At 36.8% G+C, this 27173-nt stretch overlaps 1 protein-coding gene across 9 annotated transcripts in view; it reads left to right on the top strand.

Moving 5' to 3' along the window:
• Positions 1-26356, top strand: part of LOC110835993 (zinc finger protein rotund) — a 427918-nt gene extending 401562 nt beyond the window's left edge. For 7 of the 9 annotated variants that reach the window (XM_087349135.1, XM_087349132.1, XM_087349136.1 and 4 more), the window contains 2 exons: positions 4947-5030; positions 15839-26356. In XM_087349135.1, coding sequence (XP_087205261.1) covers positions 4947-5030; positions 15839-17215 — 1461 coding nt within the window. In that variant the 3' untranslated portion in view covers positions 17216-26356. The remainder of the gene's footprint in view (positions 1-4946; positions 5031-15838) is intronic. The other 2 variants (XR_015535241.1, XM_087349134.1) reach the window with 2 other exon arrangements.
• Positions 26357-27173: the final 817 nt, after the last annotated feature.

Genomic DNA, 27173 nt, shown 5'->3' with positions numbered 1-27173 from the left:
ATAACCTCAGAACATCGAAATTCAATTCTGACGGTAGCGTCTCTCTTAGCAAGGAATGCAAACGATGCTATGGTGCGGTCTGGAGACTGGATTTTGGAGCCAGGCGGTCATTTTTGTGTCAGTACGTTGGGCAATAATACAGCTTCAGTCGCTGTGAAGAACTTTCCACATTTAATTTATTGATAGACATTTTTTAATCTTATACTTGTTCAAATCGGCTAATATAAAACTTTGATAGGCCACGTAGCATGAAATATAGATCTCGTTAAAACCTGCGGCTTCTGTTCAGAAATGTTTTCATGTTGCTATAATTTAGAATCATAAAGAGAAAAGTAATCTGTCTGTGCAGTGTAATATTTGTAGTGGTCATTAGTTTACCATTTTATTATCAGGTATATATTCAAAGTAAATTAACATTACCAGTGACGTAAGAAGAATCTCTGAGCACAGAAACATGTGTACTGTACTCGAGATTCTAATAGGACATACCTTTTTTTTTATCTAAAACTCGTATTATAACCTTAAATTTCCTGCCGAAACTGAAGTAAAGACAAACACGTACTGAACACAAAGTTACTGGGTCCAAATTGCGAATTTTTCTTCCCAAAGACTTGTTATCCTAATGCTATTTGTCATTTTCCCCCAGTTAAATTTTGGAACAGTACTTTAATACAAGCCATTACCGCATTCCTCCAAATCCTTCCCAAATTATTATTTACAGTCATCTTCCCATTTGACAGTATGTAATATAAATTATTTATTTGAGGAAGCTTTGTTAAATAAACCGCCAGATTAGAGCGTGTCTAAATATTTAAAAACTACCCGAGTGGCCACAGTGATTTTTCGGAAAAAATGTGGCAAATGCTCACTGCCTGCATCAGTATTTGCTGTCGAAAATCTTACAATAGGCCTGATCATTCCATACGTATAACTGAATATCATAGAAGATAATTATTGTTCCTAAATTCAAAAATTTTCACCGCGACTCAAGTCCATTACAATTTTTGGGTTTATAATCATTTTTCCTGTAATCTCCCCAACTCAAACAAACAATTTCTTTCTTGATTTCATTTTCCTGTCGTGCGTAGTTGCCAAGCTACATAAACTGTCTTCACCCGGACTCGAATCCAGGACAGATATTCGTGGTTACGGCTTGTTTCTGCGGTCTCACTCCAAAATAAACAACTTTAGTCTTGGCGTCGTTCTTATATCGTGCTTAGCCACGGGAAGACGAGGGTGGGAATTATAACCTTGCTTGCTATGATAAACCACGATGTAGACGAGACTGGTAGACCTATGAATATCGTTTGATCAAGTAAATGTAGGCTGAACAGATTGAACTACTGACTAATCTATGAAGGCATTTAGGTTACCGTGTATGATTGGAACAAAACCTTGAATTTATTTTGTTGTTTATACATTTCACTACTTCACACTACCTTGATCACAAATAAAAGCTACATTTTATGTGAAATTTTGGAAAAATTAAGTACAAGGAAGCTGGAGAATGTTTGTTGGCTACTTTCACACTGAGGCCCCGTTTCGGTTCATTAAACCTTTTAGTCGTTTCATGAAGCTGAGTCACACGTGCGAGTACATTTCTGTCTCTTTCTGTTATTTTTTTCCAATTAGTTTTAACGAGGCGATTTGTGTAGTGGTAACGTTTTAGACTTACATTCAGGATATTAACTTTTATGACCATTTTCAGGTTACCTTCTACTCTGAAGTGTCTCGCGGTTCTCAGTTTGAAAAATATGTTACACAATATAAATATTTAATTTACTTAAACAATATTACCTCTCCTCTTTTTGTTTCTCCTCATTTTCTCATCATCCTTACGCAAAATTGTGTCCTTATGATGTGGAACACGTATGCTAAAATAGATCTCTGTCTTTCGTCCTGTTACATTAGTTAAAACATTGCGATCAACTCTTTAAAGACCAATGGTAAGCATATCTCCCTGCTTCAACGATCATTATCTCTAAATCTTTTATTTATGCTTAAGGGTTTCGTATGATTTTCAGTGTAAACGGCAAACATTTCCTTAAACAGCATTCAACCGTTGCTGTCTGTAATGTTTAAGTTTTGTGTTTTCTTTGCGGTACGGACTGAATTAATAAATATTATTTAGACGAGTTTCGGTGTTATAAGGTAAAATAAACTCAAAAACTTTAATTAAAACAATTTCTTTGTTGATTTAGAGTGTTTTTTCTGAGGGAATAGCTGTATATAATCAGAAAGGATTACTTGTTTTAATCCCGGTTTATGTGAGAGTCTGTTTTTCAGTTATAAGTGATATGGAAAATAATGGGATGCTCATAAACGGTTAGGTTTAAGGGTTGTGGGACTTGAAGGTACTATCGAAGCATTTTCATAAAGAGAATGAGCAAAGCCACAAAACCCCAGAGGATAACATACTGCTCGTCCGAGTTTCGAAGCACGAACTTTCGGACACAAAGTATGAGTCTTAGCAATTATACCGATATCTTCTGTGCTATTAACGCTTTGCTGAAATTATAAACTCTTTTGTTATTCAAATACACTTTTAAAATTGCAGGCGTTTTACAATATTAATGCGGTAGTTATGAATAGTGAGAAATGAGGGATTTCGATAGAGGATCGTGGCCTACTTCAGTTAAGCAAGTGTTGGTTGTAAGACATATGACGTTTTGTTAATTAGCGTTATACACACGACATAATCTATATCAAGCTTTCAGGTTCTCGCAGTTGAAAAAAGTGTCGTTAAATTTCGTAAGAATCGATCACACGTGAAGGTAAGGGAGATGGTGAGAGTCCTCTCTCTCTCTCTCTCTCTCTCTCTCTCTCTCTCTCTCTCTCTCTCTTAGGAATTGAGATAAAGATGAGCTTTTCGCCTCTGGCCAGCCGTTTCGACCGCCGTTGGTTACTGAAGATAATTCTGAATGGTCGCTAGATACGTCGTGATCTTATCCTGATATGATATTGTAGCCAATCTTCTGGACTTTATTGCCATTTTGTAATATTTATATGAGATATTTCGCTAAAGAAAGTCAAAAGTCTAGGATTAATACTACAAGCGCATATATAAGGCGTTTTGATGACTGAGACAGGGTTTTCCGAGGTCGGTATCAGACAGAAGTGCGTGACGACTATGCTCTTGGTGGGGGGAGATGAAATTCCCTCTGGACAGGAGGCTTCACTGGCCTCAGAACCGGTCTGGACAAATTTGTGGAGAGAAAAGACAAATCCCAACGCCATTGCTCGACTGAATGTCGGGGTGAAGTTGTTCTGGAAGTCCCGGAATTGAATTTCGGCGTTAAGAATTCTTGGTTTTCGTAAATTCCTTCATATGAGTTTAGCCTACATTACCGTACCTGGGTCTAGATGATAAAATAGTAAAGTAGGCCTACTTCTTATGCCTACGAATCTCATCTTAGCTTCATCAGTCTTATAATTTGGACTGAACGCCGACAGGTCCGAAGTTTGGGTGTAGCGGACACCGGACATACCTTCATTGCGGTCCGTCCGCACTTCGCATCGCAGTTATTCTGGGCGACACAGGCAGAGCCGAGCTGTGTTATGACAAGCCCTGGTGGGCTGTTGAAGCTATTTAGGTCCACTGCCCGTTAAACAGCGAGGTTATGGGCTGCGATCTAATTGGCCGTGATCACTTCGTATTTGTTTTCAATAGGTCTGACACGTGTTTCACATTATTACCATAAATCGATGATATATTTTATTTCTGAAGATGGCAACCTATAAGTTTACAGCAAAACCATGTCCTGTGTTATATTTTATGGGTGTGAAACCTTGTTTGCCACTGTAAAGATAAATGAATGGTTGAGGGCATTTGGAAACAGTGTACAAGTGTGTATTTGGACCTAAGTATAATTAAATAACAGAAACATGTAAATGATTGCGTATTTTAAGGATTTTAATTGTGACTTTAACACCGAATGCAAATTATTGGGAGGAATATGTGAGAATGGCTTTCTGATCCTTTTCGGTGGCTGCCTGTTCTTCCATCCTACCGATCGATTTGTTGAACGATGTAAAGTTACCTATTGACCGACATAAATATCTACGACGTCAGGTTTTATTTGCTGGTGTATTTGTGAGAATTCTGTATTTTCTTATGACTCACGTAAATAAAGACATAATCAGGCTCTGTCCGTCAGTCCATAAATTTTATATCCGAAACTACTCAGCTGAGTTCGATGTTAATTTGTCTTATGAATCTGTCGTCTGAGTTATCACTCAGATTTAATTTATATTTCTGTAGGTCCAGTGGCCCCCACTTTAAAAGAAGATTAAAATTATAAAACTTTCCATCGTAATTATACAAAATTTCGTTATAATCTTCCACTTTTACTTAAATGTTTTAGATGTAGTGAAATACAAGGAAAATTACTTTATCTGTGCTCCTGTTATGTGAAGTGCGATTCTTTCCCAGATGTAGTTTCGTGTCCACTATCAATGAACATCAACACCAGTGTGCTCGGCGAAACCACGAAAATAACAAAAAAAGTAGTAATAATCCTGCCCATTTTGTTCTTGGTACCGACAGGAATGCTTGAACCTCCCCCCCCCCCCCACCACAAGAACCTTGCACGAGCCTCTTTTCCTGCTTCGCCCTGCTGTAGCTATCAGCAGGGAGGGTTATTTCGAGTTCCACTTAGTAACGCAACTGTTGTTGAGTGAGATGTGTTTGATTTAACTCAGTTGGCCGTGTCTGTGATAAATGTGTTCAGGAACCTGGGCAAAGTCATTAGCCCAGGTTTCAGCATGATTGTTTTCTGACCAAATCACAATTTATGAGTGGCACTGCACAGATTGTTTACCCAACCCAGAAGTAGTATTTCCTGCATGCTTATCTGTCCGTGTATAAACTATATTCATAAGAGCTGTTTTAAGTGTACAAACTCTGGAGACTCATTGTGTTCAGTTATTTCCCTTCTTCCCGGCAGGTGCGAGGCAGGAAGAGGGGTTTGGGAGCCAAGGGGCGAGATGGGGCCCTCTCCTGGCCGGGCATTGACCATGGCAACCCAGAGGTACCGTACTACAAGCCCCATCCCTCACTATTTTCACAACAGCAAACTGGATGTGCTTCAGTTTATTTACATTTTATTTCCGAATTTAATTTGATAATGCAATGAAAACAGCCATGCCTTCTTTTTCTGTCATAGTTCTTCTGCATTGAGGCTGTCATAAGATTAATGTTTTAAACCAGTAATCATACACATTTAATCAAGCAATAAAATATGTTTTTATCCAGAAAACTTGAAAGAAAGAAACCACACTAATATTAAAATTGTTAGAAGGATAACATCAAAGTTGGCCTCAAAGAAGCTATTGGTTAGGATATGAATTATATTTAACTGACTCAAGGTAGATTTTACACTGATGATGATGGCAGTAAGGACCTATGAAACCCTGGTAAACGTCTACCAGACTACACGGCGCTACAACCCAGAAGGCAATCATCTTCGTCCTCACCACTGTGAGAACCACGAAATTTCCGGGTCCATGAAAGCGGGCAACTTTTTAACCGGATAAGTAAAATGGACGTTTCAAGGAAGACCCCCACAATATGTCACGAGGTTAGGGCAATAAATGTCCTGTTATGCCCTCATATCATTTTGAAAAGTAATGTAATTGGTTAAAAGGAAAATACTTTAATTACGAAGAGTTATATCTAACGCATTGTTAAATGGATATTAGATGGTGTCTTACGATTATTAAACAACATTTATTTTCATACGGAAAATTAATAATTAATTTTCGAGTTCCATCGTTTATATTAGCCTATTTATATGTCGATTGGATTTAAATAGGAAAAAATTGAAAGACGGTTTCTGAACGAGCAAATCATCACCGTGGCTTGTCTACGTGCAACAGATGAATTTCCGTTTGGGTTCTTAAGAACAGAGTCACTTCTCCTTCCTGATTTTTACTCCAGTGTGCCAGAGTACATTGTTTTCTTAGGAGTTTCCGATGTAGCGAGACGAAGACGCAAGAAGTTGGCTAGACGAGTTTAGGCAAAGTCAGGTGGGGAGGAAGGGGAGGTAGAGAGCTGCTCAGCTGATTTTTGAACTAAGATTTTTTGCTATTCAAGCTATGCCCTTGGAAACAGCTGATCCATAGTCAAACCCCCCCTCGGGACGCTGTATTGTTTGCTTTAGCCTTCCAATGACTTCAGCAAGCAGGTCCAGTCCGGAATTTAACATGCTTTTGTTGTACTTGTTTTTTTGTAAATATATGGGTGTAACATAAATGCCAGTGAATGTAAAGAAAGTGATGGAACTTCTGAGTTTTACGGGTTCAAAGATTCAAAGGAACTTCTTCCACCGTCGTTTATACTGTGTTGTGGCCCTGATTTGTGAAACACGTTCGGCCCTTACCTCAAAGAAAACACAACACCTAGCAATTGCAACTATCACTTCATTTGTGTTGAAGGAAATAATCACTGTTTCATCTGAGAATCATATGAAACCGATTAGTACACTTTGTGGGGGGGGAAACGCATAATTATTTATTTTTAAAGCGGGTGGTACATGTAGTTACCATTAGACTTTAAAGTGCTGAGTGGATTTAAAGCCCACTCAACCGCAGTTATCAGTAATAAGGTGGATGGTCTTTAAGTAAAAGCAGAGAAAATTAAGTATATATTCGTGTCTTATTACCAAGAAACAGAACAGAATTGTAATATAAACTGTAGGTAATGAATAATTCGAAAATTGGCAAAACGTCCAATATTTGGGCACTACGGTAACAGGAACAAAATTGATCTCATGGAGAAACTAAGAGCAGAATAATTTCGGGATGCCAGAAGATTTGGACCAACCGGAAGAAACCGGCGACTGGAGAAAATGACATAATAAGGAGCTTTATAATTCGTACTAAATATTCCTATAATTATACACGAGTTTTGGTCAGGTAGAGGACATAATCGTAGATGAGAGGATAATTTTATGTTTGAAGAGTTTAGTCGTCACTTATTTGGATGAGGGGGCCGGGATAGCTCAGTCAGTATAGTGACTAGCTACGGACTGGACGACCGGGGTTCGATCCCCGACGGGGACAGAGGATTTTTCCTCTAGCCTCTGTGTCCAGACCGGCTCTGGGGCCCACCCAGTCTCCTCTACAATGGGTACCGGGGTCCTTTCCCGGGGGTAAAGCCGGCCGGGGCGTGATGCTGACCACTCACCCCCATCTAGTGCCGAGGTCAAGGAAGAGAGGAGCTATACCTCCACTCCCCCCAAACGCCTACATGGCGTATAGTGGGACAAACTTTACTTACTTTACTTATTTGGATGAGGACAGTGACCAATGGCGGACTCTTGAAAACAAGGCAATAAATAAGCCTTTGGGTTCCTTAAAGGGCCGTAGGTCTCTTGAATAGCTGAGCGACTGTCAGCTTCTCAATAGGACTATACTTCGTGGCGCTAGTAAGATGCACTATGTACACACGAATGTCGAAAGAATGAAACAGAAAACCAAGTTCAAACGAAAGGAATGTTCAATTTCTGACCTAACTGGAATTTTAGGTAGTGGAATTTCCTCCACATCACACGCTGTTGCTATACCACCATGACTCAGTTACTTCGGAATTATATAGCATTTCCTTCACTAGAGATTTAATGGTTATACATACTTACAGTAGAGTCCAATGACAGGCTTTTTGGGAAGATGATTCTGAAACTTTAGGTTTCATAAAAGCAGAGGATTCTTTGTCCATCAATAATTATTAACTCTTAAAAGAATACCTTTACATTGCAGTTGGTCTGTTAGTTAGTGCAGATTTTCTCGACACTTCCCACGTTGAGCGCTCAAAAACATTTTGGTATATCACAGTTTATGAAGCCGTCATGATTAAGAAAGTAGAATGGTAATGCCAAAATGTAGTAGTGATTCGGTAATAGAAGCCATTTTACACACGAATGAAAGTTATTTTACCATTGGCTCAGTCTGTTGGTTGAGAATAAAAGCAGTCTTAGTGATACGATACTAATTATCAAGAGTGGACAATTTATTTTTTCCTGAAAAGTACAAAGTGTACTGATTAGCAGGACGATGGAAGGGGACAAATGTAAGGAGATGAAATCTGTGACTTAAAACGAGGAGACAATGAGAGGACGTAGACTAATGAGACATTTATTACACGTTGACGAAATACTTACAGAGATTTTTTGTTCCCGGATTGTGGACTCCTCCCACTTGGAAATTATACATTCCCCTTCCGCTGACCATCTAAAGCCAGTGGGCAACCGCTAAAACCACCACGTCATAACTCCAGTAATGGTTTACTATGAAGCTATGTACACTCAAGGTCCAGTAAAAATGGAATCGGGACACCTTCATCCTAGCTTTAAGTTGCTTGATTTCTTTCCCCTGTATTAACTTTCATAACGAAACGTACGTCTGCGTGTACGTAAGTGTATTTTAAGCTACGTAAGATGGCTGGCTTCTAGGATGTTGCACCGTGTAGTCTGGTAGATGTTTACCATCGCTCAGATGATGGAGGCAGTATGACCTCTGAAACGTCGGTCAGTATCTACCAGACTACATGGTGTAACATTCCAGGAGACAGCCATCTCAATGTTAGTCGCCGTGAAAGCGTTTAACCTTTCTGAAGACGTAATTTGTGAGTTAACAATTACTAATGCGGAAAATGTACAGATCTTTACAGTTGTATTGCACATAGTTTTATAATTTAAAATTTATAGGATCGAGACATTTTCAGAGATAATATATAATTCTATTGCAAAGTTATGAAGTTTAAATGTTCCCTGTTGGCTGTGTGGGGATGAACGTACTTAGGAAATGTTTCATGCCTTGTTCCTAGAACCTTTTGTATTTCGGACCTTTTGCCTACCAGCATTTGTTGTAAAACGATTGATATGTATACCAAGCAAATATTATACGAGTTTCCGTTAAAGTTATTGGTATGATTTTGCATTCGTGTTTTTGAACGCCCGTAGTAAACAAAAAGTGCATATAAAACATTCATCGTAAGGCTTTAAGATTGGCCATAAAGTGGAATATCCAGACGTAAAAACAGATTTCTTGACTATATGATCAAGTTTATTATTATTATTATTATTATTATTATTATTATTATTATTATTATTCAGCGTTCTGTCTGACGACAGGTCCATTGCTCTGCCCAAAACGAGCTCTCCAGTTTTCCCTATTCTCAGCTTCTCGTTTTAATTCCTGGAACTTCATCTTCTTTCCTTGTTTCAGATCGTCGGTTAGCTGTATCAATGATCAAGTATTGGAGTTTAAAAATTAATTTTTACTATATAGTTGTAATCTCGTCATCATGTTTTCATGTCGACATAGAACAAGATTCTGAACTGAATATGCCCATTGTAAATCACTTGTCGAATTAAAAATGCCTTCAATTTAGCTATTAATACAGTATCAATCTACTTCGCCTTTTATGGCATTTGAGAGCGTGGAATCACAGAGCAAACTGCTGAGAAATTGAGTACCACTTAATTCGCTTTCCACATGTTAACAATTTAAGAAAACTCTAAAGAAAATTGTGTTTTGAATTGCAAAATATGTTTACGTATCATTAAATATACCTATAAAAACGTATGATTTTCAGTGAGCTGTTACCTTGTTTAAAGTACACATTGCAAATTAATGTTACCTTTCTTATCATTAGCGTCGAGATATCACCAATTAGTTTGCTACCATTTAACCTTATATAAATTCCAACTAAAGAATGCTCTATAAATTGCAATTTAAGAATTACTGCCAGTATTGAAATATTATTTCTTTCTTTCTTTCTTTCTGTTTTCCGTCATTACCTGTTTCCTTGTTCCCTTCGTTGTGTCTTATTTGCATGATGCATAGGGCACAGATCCACGTATGATACTGTTCAGTCAGACTTATGTTGTATATCTGGAGATGTGATTGTCTCACGTTTCGGTTTCTTTTGTTAGCTATGCTCAAAGTGAACACCGCAAAATATTTGGCATTGTCCAAAACTTTTAACACGGCTGCAGTCGAAACTTGAAGGAAGACTTCTCGTTTTTGTCGTTAGTTCTATTATCTGAGTCCCCCCTGCGTGAGATATAATCTCCTAAAAATGTTTTCTCTTTGTCAGAACGTTTGATCAGTAGACCGCTCAGAACACGGTTGACCGAACCAATATCTTGGTTGCATTTTTATATAAAATTGTCGGTTTCATCTGGAGTGCACACAGTTAAAAAGTAACGCGTCTGAGATTTTTCCTAGCTTCAGTTTATTTATATATTTTTTGTTGCTGACTGTACAGTCGCAGGTTCACGTTTTTCGTTGTTAGGGTTCATTTCTCTATCTCGTTTGACCATCCTGTTCCAACGACCACAAGAACCAGACCAAATTCCTGTTGTCAGTTTCCGTGGATCCTGCCATAAGTTCTTGCCCGCCACAGTAATTAAGAGTGACTAGAAGTGTAGCCATCTGTGTAGAGGCTAAATCGATCTGTGTCTAAGTACAACGAAAGAATTGGTTATGTTTCTGTATTGAAGTTTTCCTCGTGTGTTATTCTCCTTCTATCAGTCTTATGCTCTTTGTTATGAACCGATTAAAAATTCTTCAAATACTTAGATTTTAGGCTTATTTAAACCATGTTCCACCAACTTATCCAAAATTTGATCTTTTTTCTTTTTGGGACGTTTGGATTTATCTAAAATCTTTCTACGTTTTACTTTTTTTTTCAATATTCATAAAATATTTTCAATTATATTTTAATTTCCAATTTCTTTGGTTATGTTAGACTTCATCTGTATATCTTTGGTGGTCCAGATTTGTAAATGCCAGAATGGCCTCATCTTCTACTGTCACGCGTTGCTTGTCTCATCAAAACCCATATCTCATTTTCATATATGTTACCTTCGATGTTACGTTACGTATTGAGTTGTGATTACTAACAGTTCTTGTTATACTGTTGACTGTATGTTGTCCATATCCACTTTAAATTATAAAATTCTCTTCCTCAAATATTTCAATTATTTCAGTTGCTCAGTAATATTTATTTCTGCCACTGTTTAATTTCCCTTAATTAATTGTGAAGTAATGGATGCTTTACATATGTGGTAGCCCTTCTTGGTAAAGCCGGCTTGGCGTGAAGCTGGCGTGTATTGTACAAAATGTCCAACAACCTCTGCAGTGCACATAACATCACCCCTTTCAGAGGAGAGTGTTTACATTGGGTTGCGCGCGCTGGAAGCCTACTTGTTAGTCATCATAATTCTTCTTATTGACTCCATTTCAGCTGCAGAGGTTACATAGTATCGAATGATATATAAGATGATGACAACAGTGGGTAGCAATGCATGAGATCTAGTGTTCTGACGACAGTGAAGAAGTTGATGTTTGTCTTTAGGGCGTGTGGATTTATAGGCAGATACCATCGTTTCGGAGAAACATACTGTCTCTATCTTCAGTTTCTCGGAAACGTTGATATCTGCAACGTAGAAAAGGGGCAGTGATTGGGAAGGAGCTGTTGTTAGTCTGATTGAATGTTACATGGACGTAGCAGAATTATGTCCGGTTGTATCCACTTTCCCCCCAGTTTGTTCTGTTCGCGAGACGCTGCCATCACGAGGGGAAAACTCTCCCTCCTTGTTCTTCTTCTTCTCCTTTTCTTCATGGATAGAGAACAGACAAGACAGTCACGAAGTTGTGGTTACCCTTCCACATAAAAAGGAACTGAATGACCTTGAACTCCCTCTCTTCCTCCCCGCCCCAAAAAATGGAAGAAGAAAGGTTTCGTTTATATTTATGTCTCGACCACGTGGCTGGGACAACGTAACCTAGCGTAAAGTTACGTGTATCTGCATGAAAAACACGTAAAGAGCGCTTAGCAAAGGTTCATTCCCAATGTACTTTTGTGTAACGTAGTTCATGAAGATTTCCAAAGCTGGTTTTTGTTTGAAGAAGGATTCTTCTGGTTGCCTGTTTCCGTACGACCGTGTAATTGCTACTGTCGATTTCCTCTCCGAATAGTTCAATTGTTAACAGATGGCAGACACTTCTTTACATTGAACTTCTTAAATGCGTCATATATCCAGGTGAGATATCTCGTGGGTGGCGTGAAAAGTGTTAATATTTTATCTCATCCTGATTAATAATGAAAAGGGCAGTGTCCTAATTTGTGAACGTTGCCACAATGTTCCGAATCGGACAGATTGTTTGGAACATGAGAATTTATTTAAGATTAATCTACAAGTGTCATGTAGATGTTCGTCAGCAGTTGATGGTTGGTTATTCAGGTGCAAAAGAAATTACCTGCTTTTATGAAACTCGAGAATTCGTCACCGTGTTCACAAAACCCACCATTGAATACTATCCAAAATCAGTTCAGTGCTGTCCACCTTATTAACTTCCCAGCTGCGTCCAGAGGTCAAAACTTAGTATAGTTTTAATTTACAGTCTTGCGTGCTACTGTCTAGCCCATCTCATCATTCTTAATTTAATCACGGCAACAACATTAAATAATGAATACAGATTGTGAATTTACGTATCAGGAAAATCCATGTATAATTTAAAATGTTACAGAACGATGTGACATAAGCAGGTCGCCTAGGTTTTCAGGGTAGCAAAAGTAACTTTCAGATGTGATGGACATATAGTCTGGATGGAGAAGACAGGGTATGAACAGAAACATTTTGATGAGCGTACCTGAAGGACGGCAACCAGTCTATGGAACCAAGAGATGCGGTAATATGGAATTAGAACTTTGAGAAATAATTGTTTTGCGAATATGGGAGATGGCTTGAACTGGCTCAAGATTGTGTCAGTAGTCAGGCTTTGGCATTATCGATGTGTTTTTTTGGTTTTGGTATAACAGATTCATGTTATAAAACGAATATTAGTTGTAGGTGGAACGTGGATGTTCATTGAATAATAAAATTATCTTTACCCGTTGACTTAACCGTCTTAACACAGTACTTCTTTCTGCCTTACAGCAAAACTGTCGTGGGTTTATCAGTAATAGGAGGCATATGTCTTCTCATTCATTGTAGGATGATATCACTTCGCGTCTTGAAGCTTTCTTGTCTCTGGGAAGATGGCGACCAAAAATAACCGTCCTCACACTCTGCCTCTCTCTCCCTTGACTAATGAGTGAGTCACGCTGCTTTCGGGTGTAAATTTAAACTCGTTCGTAAAATAGAACAAAAAAATCTTTTTTTAAAAAGATGCTCAGCTTTTCAGCTGCATTGCCAGTTCGAAACAAGAGTATAAATGATGGTTGTTTATTACTTTACTTAACCAAGTTTTGTCAACTAATGAAATTCGCCAAATGTTTGCAGTAAATAAGTAATGATTTATTACGGACCAAACGAGCAGGGTTCGATTTGTGGCAGGGGCAGAATTTTTGTCTTCACAGCCGACCTATATATATATATATATATATATATATATATATATATATATATATATATATATTCAGATGATTGTCTTGGCATAATTTAAAACACTATTCCGCCATTTACCTGTAGGGACTTGCGAAAACACGAAAATCTTCAGTCAAGGCAGATCTCCAAAAAATGTTTCTTATCCAATATACAGATCATAATGAGATATTTATGTAATGGAAAAATTATATTAATGGGAGAGGTTATGTTGGCTCGATATGGACCGAAATTGCATTGGCACTTTGTTCACGCCGAGTGTCTGGTTTAGTACCACGATATGATAGTTTCTTTGTGGCAAAATTACTTCAGTAGTAGTGGGATGAACCTGGTATTAAGCTTGCAGCTGAAGACCGCGTGATATAAATCATATAAACATGGCGGTTCTGAGAAAACTGGCAGAATCAAGATAAATCACATTACAGTGTAAATTAGCACAAGAATGTAGTAGTTTTCTAAATCACAATCCAAGAGACAAAAATCTGAACACTCAATGCCGTGAAAAGTTTTAGTTAATCTGCGTTCTTCCGTGAATGTGAGAGGTAATGTTTCATACGCATAGACTATAGGACAACAACTGCTTTGCGGGAAAAAATACATTAAAATGTTTTGAGAATAAAGTACCCATGAAAAAATCTGGACCTGTGGATGGTTGCGTAAGTACTGGTAATTCATTACGCTGTATAATCAACCATATAATAAGTAATTGTTGGTTGGTTGTTGTCAATTTGTTATCACTGTTTACATTACATTGAAGAGTATAATATTCTTTAATTAAAATAAGATAAGGAGTAATTTCAAATTTTGGAAATACCGCACGCGTTCTTTGATTTCAAAAAAAATCTTCAGTAAAAGGCGGTGAATTTCCTGACAAGCTGAGCGACTATCAGCGTTTCAAAATCTTTGGTCCATGGAATAATTTCAAAACAGGGAATTTTGTGTGTTACGCAGTCACTTAATATTTTTAAAATTGTGAAATTTGGGCATGTAGTCCTAAAAAGGTAGTAAGGTTAGGAAAAGAAGAAATGTTTTTCGAAATTGTGATGGAGAAACATCTTCGAAAGCAACCGCTAGGTTGACCTAGAAGAAAAATTGAGAAATATGTTCTGAGGATGGGGGATAATTCAACTGGCATTAGCTGTGTTGAACCTTTGAGTTCTGCTACCAGAATATTGTTTTTATTGTGGTTATCATTATTATTATAATCATCATCATCTTTGGTGAGACTGCGGTAAGGTCCACAAAAGAATTCTTGTCGCCATCCCCTCTTAGTACTTAACTCTGCCAGTACTAAAGACATCAAGAATAGTGACTTTTTTTCAAGCACCTGTCGTTTATTGTCACAAATTTCCACAGCTGAGTCACACGAGTCTGTCATTAGCGACGCCTGGTGACAGAAAGTCATGACTGCTTGCTGCTACCAGGAACCCTGATTCTGTTCTGCATGTTCTTTTGTATTCTCCCACCGTAAGTTTCCACAAGACATTGTACTCGCCTGTCCAACTCTGCACTTTTATTATTTAACATTGTGAATCAAGGACAGAAAGGATTTAACAGAGAACAGCAATGAAAAATTCTCTTACCGTATTATATAAATAATTGCCTTCTTTTTAACTGTCACGTATTAGGTCCTTTGGCCTGTTCCGACGCAGAAGTAGACATTTGTTAGGTCTTATTGCACGCGTGATCAGCCCGTCACTAGGCGTATATCTACAGAAAGCAAGTTAAAAAATTACTCACAGCTTAAGAACTGGCTCGTTAGCTACGTTCTTACAACTACATTTTCAATTCAAAAATGTTATCATATACGTAGAAATGTGAGAATGTTTATTCCTTCAAAACACGACCTTTGACCTGAGCGTATGACGCCGGTGACGTCAGTTGCCTGGGGTGGGGTGTCTGGCGCCTGTCTGGTTGGGTGATGACGTCGCGGGGATTCTCCACGTGATTACATGGGCTCCTGGCTGCCTAGGGATTCCCATAGGGTGCCTTTCACTGATCTTCACCTCTAGAGTAAAGTATAGATGGCATAGATAATGTATGTGAGATTTGTGGTTTTCACATTGGCGAGGATGATGACATGGGTTATGGCGTCATGTGGACTCGTCGGTAGATGCCATCATTTCGGAAATACATCAAACACGATATTAATAATATTTAAGAGTTCAGCCCATGCTACAAAGAAAACATTATTTCAACATTACAAACATCCGTTTGTTAATGCTGTTTGAGGAAATAATAACTGTTTACATTTAGAATTATTCAAAACCCAGACATTCGAAATGCAGAGTTAATAATTAACTAAGAATAATTATTTTTCATATGTAAATATGAAAAGGATAAACAACTCAGTTTCCATTAAATGTTTTCCACCCATGGCTCACAAATCAATTTGTGTTGCATGTGACTAACATAATCACTTATGTTCTTGACGTATTTTTCAGATCTTTGGTTCAAAAGCAGACCTGCAGTTACACACACAACTGCACATGCGTGAGGCGAAGCCATACAAATGCTCACAGTGCAGCAAAGCATTTGCTAACAGTTCGTATCTGTCTCAGCACACACGTATACACTTGGGGATCAAGCCATACAGATGTGAGATTTGCCAACGGAAGTTTACACAACTTTCACACCTGCAGCAGCACATTCGCACACACACAGGAGACAAGCCATACAAGTGTCGGCATCCAGGCTGTAACAAGGCATTCTCGCAACTCAGTAACCTCCAGAGCCATTCCAGGTGTCACCAGACTGACAAACCATTCAAATGCAACTCCTGCTACAAGTGTTTTTCGGATGAGCCGTCCCTCCTGGAGCACATCCCTAAGCATAAAGAGTCCAAGCACTTGAAGACTCACATCTGCCAATACTGTGGTAAGTCCTACACCCAAGAAACTTATCTGACCAAACACATGCAGAAACACGCGGAGAGGACCGACAAGAGACCACCGATTACGGGCATTGGCCTCAGTAACCGCAATGTGGCATCTCTAGGTCCAGGAAACTCATCAGGGAATCCCCCTGGTAACCCAGCAACAGATCCTCACCCCTATTGGCCTAAAGTTTCACCAGACACTGCAAATTCATTGGTGGAGGCCATGAACCAACAGCATGAAGCATGTCTACAATCTGCAAATGGTACCAATCTGGGAGAGCACCATCTAGCACAATCACAGCACCATCGGAGTCTGCTGGAGCATCACAACAGGCAGATGAATGGTGGCACAAACAGTAGTGGTAGTGGTGGAGGTGACAGTGGCGAAGATCTTGTCGTCATCAGGAGCCAACAAGGCACCACACTGCACCAGCAACACTCTTCAGCACCACCAGCTCCACCACCAACACCCACTTCACAAGTGATCGTGTCTTCATCGCCATCGTCTGTCTACGCGGATTCTTCAAGTATAGTTGCTGCAACAGCAAACTTGATCAACTCCTCTACGATAAAGACATCTACAACGCCATCTTCGACATCAGCATTCACTCCTATCCAGTCCATGGGTGGACTGGCACCAGCACACCACCATCTCAACCATCTGAACCACCACCAGCTGGGCATGGCATCATCTGCGTCCCGACCGGCATACATCCCGTACGACGCTATTTCATTCCCGACGTCTAAAGTCGTGACGTCATCCTCGGGCCAACTGTCAGGGCTGGGCGGAGGCTCGATGGACATGCCCAAGTCAAGTTCTTCAAATAGTTTCCCAAATCAGTTGATCTCCCTCCATCAGATCAGGAACTATGCCCACCAGCCCACATCATCGTCGCTCATGGCAAGCGAACACCTCTTAGGGCTGAAAGAAAAGGGGCAATAATGCCACGCCCCCGGTCCTGCTACTTCAGCGAATAGTGACTATTACAATTATTGTTACAATGATAATTATCCAAACTATTGTTGGTCTCAATAATGCACTTTGCTGATAGTGATGACCCATTTGTTAACATGTATCCAAAAAGGAAAAAAATAGAGAAGAATTCTCTAAATCTGCTCACTGAAGTAAGAATATGCTCAAAAGAGAACAACCAGTGAAAGACAGAAATTGACTGATTATAAGTGAAATTAGAATTGGATCAATATTTATCTGTTACGAGATGAAAATGTTGTGTTACGTAATTTCCGTCGTGTCATAAGAACAAGCGTTATTTTATTGTTAGACCTGATGCTTATTTCCATGTCTTGGAGATGACAAAATCAATACATCGTGTTGGACCCATAAGAAGGTTACTGTGTAATCTCAAGTTGGATACATGGAACATTAAGGTTTTTAATTACAGGCAGAGTAAATCGTACTTTCTGATAAATGCGCCGTTGTATTCGTAAAGATAAAATGTGGAGTCAGAAAGATTCGATCAGTATAACTGTCAGTCAGACAAAAACAGATTGGAAAGAATGCTTTGGTTACAAAGAACACCTCAAGTTTCCTACGTCTTGTAAGAGGATCTACAGTTTCCAACATCGCGAAACCTGATTCACGTTCCTATAGTAACACTATCATGACAGACAGCCAGTCAGAATAATATTCCTGGATTTTAGATTGTTTTCATATTGGTGCTTGAGGACATTTAGATTCTTTCCAAATGCCTCTGTTTATGTTTGATGAATACTTAATTTAGACATCCTCTGGTTTCATGGTTACACGTCTTGACATGGTTTTTGACTTCTGCTCAAATGCACCGTTTAGCAAACAAGTAGCTTGTTTGATGTATTTATGATCTCGCACACAATGGTAAGTTACCATGAACAAGACTTTCTGTCAAACTTGTCTCATTCTGTGGTAAAGATAAAATTGTATAGTACATTGTCTTTCAAACGTATGGGTTTGTGGATTTTTGTAAAAAAAATATGTGGCTGCTGCATTGCTTTTGTTTATTGTTGTTTATATATACCACTTTCATTTTTATTTTTACGTAACAATTTAATTACAAGCCACCAGCGAAGTAAAACAGCGTAAATATTTTTTTCATCCGAAGATGGTTATAATTCCTTTGACTTGAGTTAATGTTTCATTGAATTATGAGCATTTATTGTGTGCACATTAGTGATCGGCTACATATTTCTTCAGAGTTACAACAGAAGACGAAATTACACATGAAGCAGAAGAAAATCAAGACTAAAGAAAAAAAGCAGCGTGTCTACAGAAATAATTTATATTCTTAATGTATGTTTCTTTCAAATCATTTGTTCCTCCCCTTGACCAATTATCAAAGCAGTTTGAAGATAAATAGTGTAAAGAAATTACTGTCCAGAAATGCCTTTCATAATGGTTTGTGTAGTTTGAAGATGTCATCTTTGAAATCTGCATCACTACCATTTTTTGTTTTTCTGTACAAAATTGTATGTAAACATTATTGGAGGTTATGTTCCAAATAATATAATTGTGTTGATGCTTCTTGGAAGTTGGCATAGTTCTGTGCTTCTGTTGCTAATTAATATAGTGATACTAAAGATATTACACGAATATGTTTGTAGAATGACATGAATGATCTCTGGGAGAGAGTAAAATGTGTTGGTTAAATGATTCCCTGCAGTGTTTCACGTGTGTTACTATCCACCAACATACACTTCTTATTGTCAGTTATTTGTATCACATAAATTTTCTAGTTATCTTGTTATATCTTCGTGTTGATAATATTTAACAAATTATTTTTTAAAAAAATACCGTGAAAATGCCATCAACTGGTATATTAAATTATAAATTTTCTTCCCTTTTATTGCCTATAACTTAATATCTATGTTAAAGAAATTATGGGCATGAAATTTGTATAGACACATTAATCCGTAAAAATTCACAATTCATATCAATTAACATTAATCTTGTAATTAAGAGGTTCTGACTGGGTCATGCACCTGACTTCACTCAACAAAGTAGGGTACCTACTCATAAGTTGGCAGTACTGTGAACAAAACTAATTGAAATAGGCAGTAAACAGGGAGAGGTGCTAATTCTTATTAATACGCAAGCATATGCAAGATGGAACGTTTTGAGCCCTTTTACATTCTAATTCTTGAGGTTCCATTTAGTTTCGTGAATATTTGGTTTATAATCAAAATGAATTTGATGTATGGCTCTTACGGCTGTGAAACTAAATATGAGTGCCATCTATGATCCGTCGTATGTACCATGTGTACAATGCGAAGGGCGAACGACATGTAAAAGTCACGTATGTTTCATGCAGGTCAGTGAATGAAGTTATAGTACAATTTTTTTAAGACAACATCAGCGAATTACACAGACTATGTAACTGTAAGTATTTAAGAATTTTAACAAAATTCAAATACATGCACATTAATAGGAAACAAATCTAACACAGATTGTTTAGGATTAGTAAAACAAAATAAAATACGAAAGTTTTGTATGGACATTAATAACAATATAGAACTATAAAATTGGCAATATATGAAATATAACGTATGTGTTTCATTCAAATTGGCAGTAACAATATGAAATAGAACTAAATACCATAACATATATGTGACCAGCAATCATTGTTAAGGTTATAAATTAATATTTTAAAATTTTTAGAAAATTAGAAGCTTGTTGGTTAATTTTTGCAATTTGTAGATTTGAATATAACAAATATTGAGGTTAATGTGATGGATGGTGGCACACCAACAAGAGTACAAAGGGTCATCACAAATTAAGTGTACAGTTATTGTCATTTTCATTGAGTGGTTAGCATTTGTACTTTGTATTCAGGGGGTTCCATGTTCAAATCTTAGCCCAGTGACTGGGTTATCCTCAGTCCTTGTAGGAAAATGCTGAAATGGTACCATAAATAAGCCATGATCACTTCCTTCCATATTCTTTCCACTTTGTTGTTTATTAATAATTGTATCATACAGCACAGAAGTCTAAGGTGCTGACAATGTAATTAAATAAACCACAAATAACAATACCACCAATTTAATTTTTCTTGGAATTTATATTCTCATTGATGAAAATAGTAAGACAAATTTATTTTATTTTATAGATGCTCAGTTTGAGCTCTGTTGGGTATTCTGACGCCATCCAAGAAACATTCAAACTCTCTGCGAATTGTTTGCAGTTATTCTTGTCCAGTTGAACAGTTGCTCTGTGTAATTGAAGTTTGAGGTCTTTCGAGTGCAGGTGGTGAGACTTAGACTTAGTCTTTAATGTAACTCAACAGAAATTAAGCCATTATGAGTTACACCCACTCTGTGGCCAATCTCTCATCCAGGATTTCTTTATATCCTGCTACAAGTGCTTATGTAATGTCTTATTAATCTAAATCACACCCTGTTTTAAGAAACCAAAATATTCGTAGTTACTTTTTCAGTAATATGGCATTTATAATATGATTAGTTTCTTCTAAGTAGGATTTGAGGTTAATTTTGAAGATGGTGGCCTTCTGTGTTGTATCGCCATGTAGTCTCGAGAAAGTTTTCCACCGTTTCAGAGGTCCTTGCGGCCTCTATCGTCTGGGTGATAAGACCCTGATCACCCTAATGATGGAGACAGCAAGGGCCTCCAAAACTTTGGTAAACTTTTACCAAAGTAAAAGGCAATATAATCCAGGAGACGGCCATCTTTTCTAAATATATTTGAAAACTGCAACAGTTTCAATTAGTTTGTGGACTTTTGTATGATTTTGTTAAGTGGATTTATGCTTAATTTGTAATGATTCTGTATATTAAAATTTGTCCATTATGAAGCGTGTGTTTGTGGATAAAAAGTGAACGGTGTAACGGAATGCTTCTGCCCAACACTAATGATTTTCTATCCAGTGATTCGGTTCATTGGTCGCGCTAAAATGTTCAAAATGCATTATGGACATTGTACAAGAAGGAAAGAGTAAACTTCAAACCTTTGAACACCTGATATTAAAATTACAGATTGGCATTAATTTTGCTGTTTTGTTACTGGAAGAATAGTCGACAATTTTCAATTCATGAATTATTGACACCCACATGCAGATAATAAAATGTTTTCAGTTCGACTAAGGAAATATTAAATAAGCAATCAGAAACCATTAATTAACTAGGATTTGGGTTCTGATAGTGAATATGAAGATTGTAAGGGGGGCTGAGGCCAGTGTTCCAGAAAGCATCACGAATTATATGTTTCTATGCGAGAGTTACTTATCTAAATGGTTCTGTTTGCAATTATTTATTTCATTAAATGGTTACAAAGCATGATATGATAAAAATATTGGTTCCTTTCTGCTGTTATATTTTATTAAATTCATATTTCGTTTGAACAATTACTTTCAGGCATGACAGAAATGGTATAGTAACCATTCATACATATCTATTTAGAATCTATTAATGGAATTAATTTCTTCCAAATTGATAGGAATTGCAATTGGCATGCCTGGTCAGATCAGGGGAGAAGTCTCGTATCGACATCCGTAACCCGTTGAATCTTGTCCGAGAACGGATGAGACCAACCAAAATTAGACTCTTTGTGGTATAATATCGTAATCAGTGAACCAACATTAGAATTCTGTAGTCGCATAAGCTCACTTAAAATGAATCTCGGTGTTTTAAAAGGATCACGTGTCGTGTCATAAATGTATGATTAGTTGCTTGGGTCTGTACGTAAAATGTTTTTGTTTGCCCTCGATAGTGTTTGAGATCTGCCCACTATATACGGTTTCTGTGTTCGTATCTGGCTACTGTTTTATTTACGATGATCAGTTTAATATTTGCAGTACTTACCAAATGTCTAGCAATAAAAATGTGTTTTTAACAAGGACAACAAGATTTTGGAATAACGCTTCAATGGCATTAAATGTCACATTGTAATTCAAGGAAGATTACCACTATTTAATAAAAATTCTTCATGTGTGTATTGTATCTTTCCAAGTTTAAAAGAAAGGCAATGCATAAGTGATTCTACTTAAAATTGTAACAGTTTAATTGATTTAATTTTAATCTTCAAGTATCTTCTCATGTAATAAAGCAGTTAAGTTCTGATGAAACAATACAGTATTTATTTTCTTCGTGCTGTCACATATTTGACTTAAATTACATTTTAATTTAACTTTGGTTTATGGCAAAGAAGTTACCAGTATCTTAAACTATTGTACATATTTTGAGAAATATTTTAAAGTTTTTAAATTATTGTTTTGAAAATGTGAGATTTATATTTCTTCCAAAATCTGCTATATTTGTTTTTAGACACATAATTAGTAGTCTTATACCTAATATTGAAACTAAACCCATCGTGGATAATAAAATGTACGATTTTGAATTTGTTTAGGAATCAGTAGCCAGAAATTCTCCTCAAGCATGAGATACCCCTGCCATTTCTTCTAACACACTGCCAGGTTAACGATTAACGAAACGATGATTTAGATATCTGGGTTTATTTGGTCTCAAACTACAGAATATTGTATGATGTACTATGATAAATAAAAACAAATGATAAGCAATTGATATAAGAATCTCAGTTGGGTAAACCCATTCATAACCGTCGATAGAAATTAGTAATGAGCTTAAATTCAGTCGTGTACAATTTATGTATTCCAGTTTTGTATGAGTTTTACAAAATAAGTGAATTCAATATACCGTCCACATTTTCTGGCATTCTGCTTGGAAAGCTCAATTGAATTTTTAAGTATCTGAATTTGGATGTTAGATATCTTATCACCCTGTTATGACGTGAAAATTGAAACATTTGGGTTTTGGTATGTTTGAATAAAAGTTAATTATTTAATTATTGAATTATTGTTTGTTTTTCTTGAATTGGTAGCTGAATAAGAATAGATCAGTCCAATGTTAAACTCATTGTAGTTGCTTCTCATTTGTTTTATAGTCTTCCAATAAAATTTATTGTCGTGTTGCAGGATTAATTGTTTATGTTGAAGGTCTACGTACTCGTTTCCTTTACATCCACGTGAAATATGAAATGGCAAATCATGCTTAGGCTTTGTCTGATAATGAGAATTTACTGTAAATCTTTGTGAGTCGACATTTTTTTCCAAGTATAGATTAACATGAAATGGTGTTACTTAAATATAATATTTCAAAATGAACTGTTCCAAAATCTACATTATGCACTACAATATGGCACAGCAGTCACAGTTTTGCTCACATTTTTGAATATTATAAGTGTTTAAATGTATCTTTGATCTGTGTAATTTTGTTTCCAGGATTCTGTTTCTTGTAGATCAGAGCTCCGTATAATTGTAAACAATTTTGAATTACATCTCTTAAATTCCCCGTCAGTTTAATGGCTCCATTGTTGTTCTGGGTGTGGCAAATTAGAATTAGCCTGGCTCTATCTGTTTTTGATCTTCTAAATTGTTCTGTAGTTAGAAGAAACAAAAATTGCAATCTTTGTAATATTGTTAAGTAGTCTCTCTGGGAATACCAAAATTTGTTAAGATATTATTTTATTTTTTCACATTTCTGCCATCTTCCACATTGTTTCAAAATTTTAATGTAATTGTCTTCTAATATTTAATGAAAGCAATTGACAAGTAGAATATACATTTTCGTAATCATAGTTTCATTCCCCCATTTTGTCACTGTTTATAGATTATGTAGAATGGCATGGTATTTTTTATGAAAATAGAAATTGAATGTTTTGGGGAGCAAAAATACGTATAAAATGGTGCTGGATGTTCTTAGACTGAAAAAAACAGTAAATATACCTTAGAAGATTAGCCCAGGTTGTAACAATAAAAAATTGACGAAATAAAAAATAACAAAATAAAAATAGTTGAAAAGAGTATTTTGGTACTTATGAACTGTGATATTAAGCATGTTAGAAAACGGAGTTTTTTACTGAAATGAATAGGATCATAAACTTTAAAGTTGTAATGTTTTAAGTCTTACGAATATATCTGACATTAACGAATGAATGAGTGGAGCCTTTTGAGTTGTGACTTAACATATTAATCATCCTGCCCTGATATCCAAACAGAAGCAATAAACTTGAGCTTGGCTTGACTAAAAAAAATCAACACAAGGGCTGCCAACTGCTACACACAGTTGGCCACGACAGATGAATATGTGTCTTTGTAATATCGTTGTAAAGATGGAGAATTGTTTTTATATTGTTCTAAATCGTAAACGAATTTTTCATGGTGGTCTTGGGAGGTTGAAAACTTTATGTCTACGTATGATAATCAGTTGGAATTAAGTGTGGCATAGGAGTTAAGTTTTACGTAACGAAGTACGCTGCAGTTTGTCCCAAATATTTGAAATCTTTCTGCTGTTTATATGTCGCACCAAGATGTTTGATGTTTACGTTTGGAGGGTATTTCCATGCCATAAGATCATTCTAAAGGTATATGAGGTAATTATAAACACCTGAAATCTGAATCAGATATTGTCTTCATTGAAAGTCCACATAGCAAATTATTTCTGTAGGTATGTGATTTCAAACATTAGGGATAAACTGTCCATTGCAACACTAGAAATGAAGGGTAGCATATGCTTTTTATTTGAAAATCATAAGTATATTGATTTTCAAAACTTTTTAAAAAAAATGACGGTGAAAATATGAAAAAGGAACTGTGATATTTTTGTAAATGTAAAAAATACTTTCAGTGTTTGTGTGTGCGTGTATTTTAACAAATATATATAACAAATTTAGCATGCTCTCTTACCTATTTATGTTTCATAAAAAAAGAAGAAATGTGGATTACAAAGTTAGAATTTCAACTGCAATTCCGCAATTTCTGTTGCAACATTTCAGTAGAACGTTTCTGGCATTTTGTCACACTACAGTATTTAACTTCAGTGGTAAGACGTATGCAGTAATTCGTCTCTTAACGCAATCGATTATTTCCTTAATCTGTTAGGGACTAATGTTTCAGGTATCAGTTCGTGAATTCCCAATACCTTTTGCGATCTTCGTGTTCAAAGTACATTTCCTCAACAAAAAAAATTCATCATCGGAACCTGGTAACGTGAGGCTGCCATTATACGACAGCGTTAGCAAAAGAACAAGTTTTAACCCAGGAATGTGTTTCTCAGAATGTTAGAAGTACCGCGTTAGTGGAAGACGCATTGAGTAAAATTGAAAATAGAACGACTTTGAGGACCCGAAAACTGAGTTTTCCGCGTAGTAACGAAATATTTGCAGGTTATTTGTAAGAAATCTTGATTAAATTAAAATTTAGCCGTGTAATAACGAAAGGCGTTAACGGAGGGATAATTGTATTATGTGATAATGGTTTAAATCTTTCTGATAATGTATGAGACAAGTTGAAGTATAATGTTTTAAGATTTTGAAGCGTAATTTTGTGGTCCAATGTACAAACGGAATATTGAATGTGTTTACCACTTGTCTATGTTCTGTAAACATGGTTTTGTGCAAGATTAATTTACTTTTTAAATATCCCGGTAACCGAAACAGCCACTATGTTGTTTGGTGTGACCACCCTCTCAAGACGTTATCATTTTTTAAATTTGTACAAACGAAACATTTTATCATTCACCCCCTTGCCCGCAAATTTGTTTTATAAATACAAAAATCTTGACAGATTTAAAACTCTGTAGCTGTTTTTCGAGGGCATAGGGTATGAATGTGTGAGAAGCTTGTTTATAATTAGTTATTAATATTATATATTATATATAGGCACTGCCACGAGAGCCGAATGTGTTTTCTCTAACGGAATAATAACAATTATAATTATAATGTAAAGACACAAAAATCATCCTCTTTCATCACACCTGCAGTTTCATTATAGATGGCGTCTGTGTCGATTAATGTCATCTTTTTGTTTGTTTTGTGTCTTCCTGTTTGTGATTCTCTCGTTACATAAAGGGGTTCTAAATGCGAATCACAGGCAAGGAAGGGCTATAAGACGTCTATAGATTTGAGGTAATAGAAAAATAAAAAATAAATATTGATGGTAAACTATTCCTTGTATTCAGTTATGCATAAAACAAGTTCAGTTTGTTTTTTTGTTTTTTGTTTGTTGTACAAGTTCACTAAGTATCTTGCTTATTATTGATAATAAAGAACAGATTCATCGAATTTGTGGTTCCAATATCTCCACCAGAATCCGTTGATGATACAGACCACTTTCCTTACATCTTTAAAGCCTATTGTCTCTGTAGACTGTCTATAATGCTGGCGGTTTAAACTACACCATATTTTATGTATAACATTAAAATTGTGTGTGTGGTGTGCGTGCATGTTCGCTTATTGCTCTAGGATGAATGTACTGATCTGTACCAAACTTAACCTGCTTAGTATTCGAGATCAAGAAGCGATTTTAGAAAGGTTAAAACTCCGAAGAAGGTGCTCTGAGTTCGTGTCCCGGTTAGGGCACTTCCTGTAAGCTCGGAAACCAAGTACGATAGAATAACGGTTCTAAGATCAAAGCTATATGCTTCGATGGAGATTCTACAGGAAACTGGGTCACAACTTTAAAGTATAGATGCCCGTCTACCTATATAATTTTGGTTGTGTAAGCGTCGTCTCACCATTCTATATACGAGGGTCGCTCATTAAGTAATGCCCCACATTTTTTTCCTCAGAACATATTTATTCAAGATGGCTCAAATTTAGTGACAATATAAATCAATGTTTCCTTTACACATACTATTTTTCCACATAGTCCCCATCAACTTGTACGGTTTTACGCCAGCGTGGAACAAGTGCATGCATGCCTTGCCGGTACCAGCTCTTGTCCTGTGCACGTAGCCATGTCCTCACTGCTTGAATCACGCTCTCGTCATCTTCAAATCTTGTTCCGCGGATAGCATCTTTAAGTGGCCCAAAGAGATGGAAGTCGGAGGGTGCCAGATCTGGACTGTAGGGTGGATGGGGTAGCACCGTCCAACCCAAT

Source organism: Zootermopsis nevadensis, unplaced genomic scaffold, assembly GCF_977971745.1.
Source record: "Zootermopsis nevadensis isolate Lab colony 2312 unplaced genomic scaffold, Znev_1.0 Znev_ptg000015l, whole genome shotgun sequence".
Classification (NCBI taxonomy): domain Eukaryota; kingdom Metazoa; phylum Arthropoda; class Insecta; order Blattodea; family Termopsidae; genus Zootermopsis; species Zootermopsis nevadensis.
The sequence above is the reverse complement of the archived record's forward strand: the minus strand, read 5'-3'. Positions and strand labels throughout refer to the sequence as shown.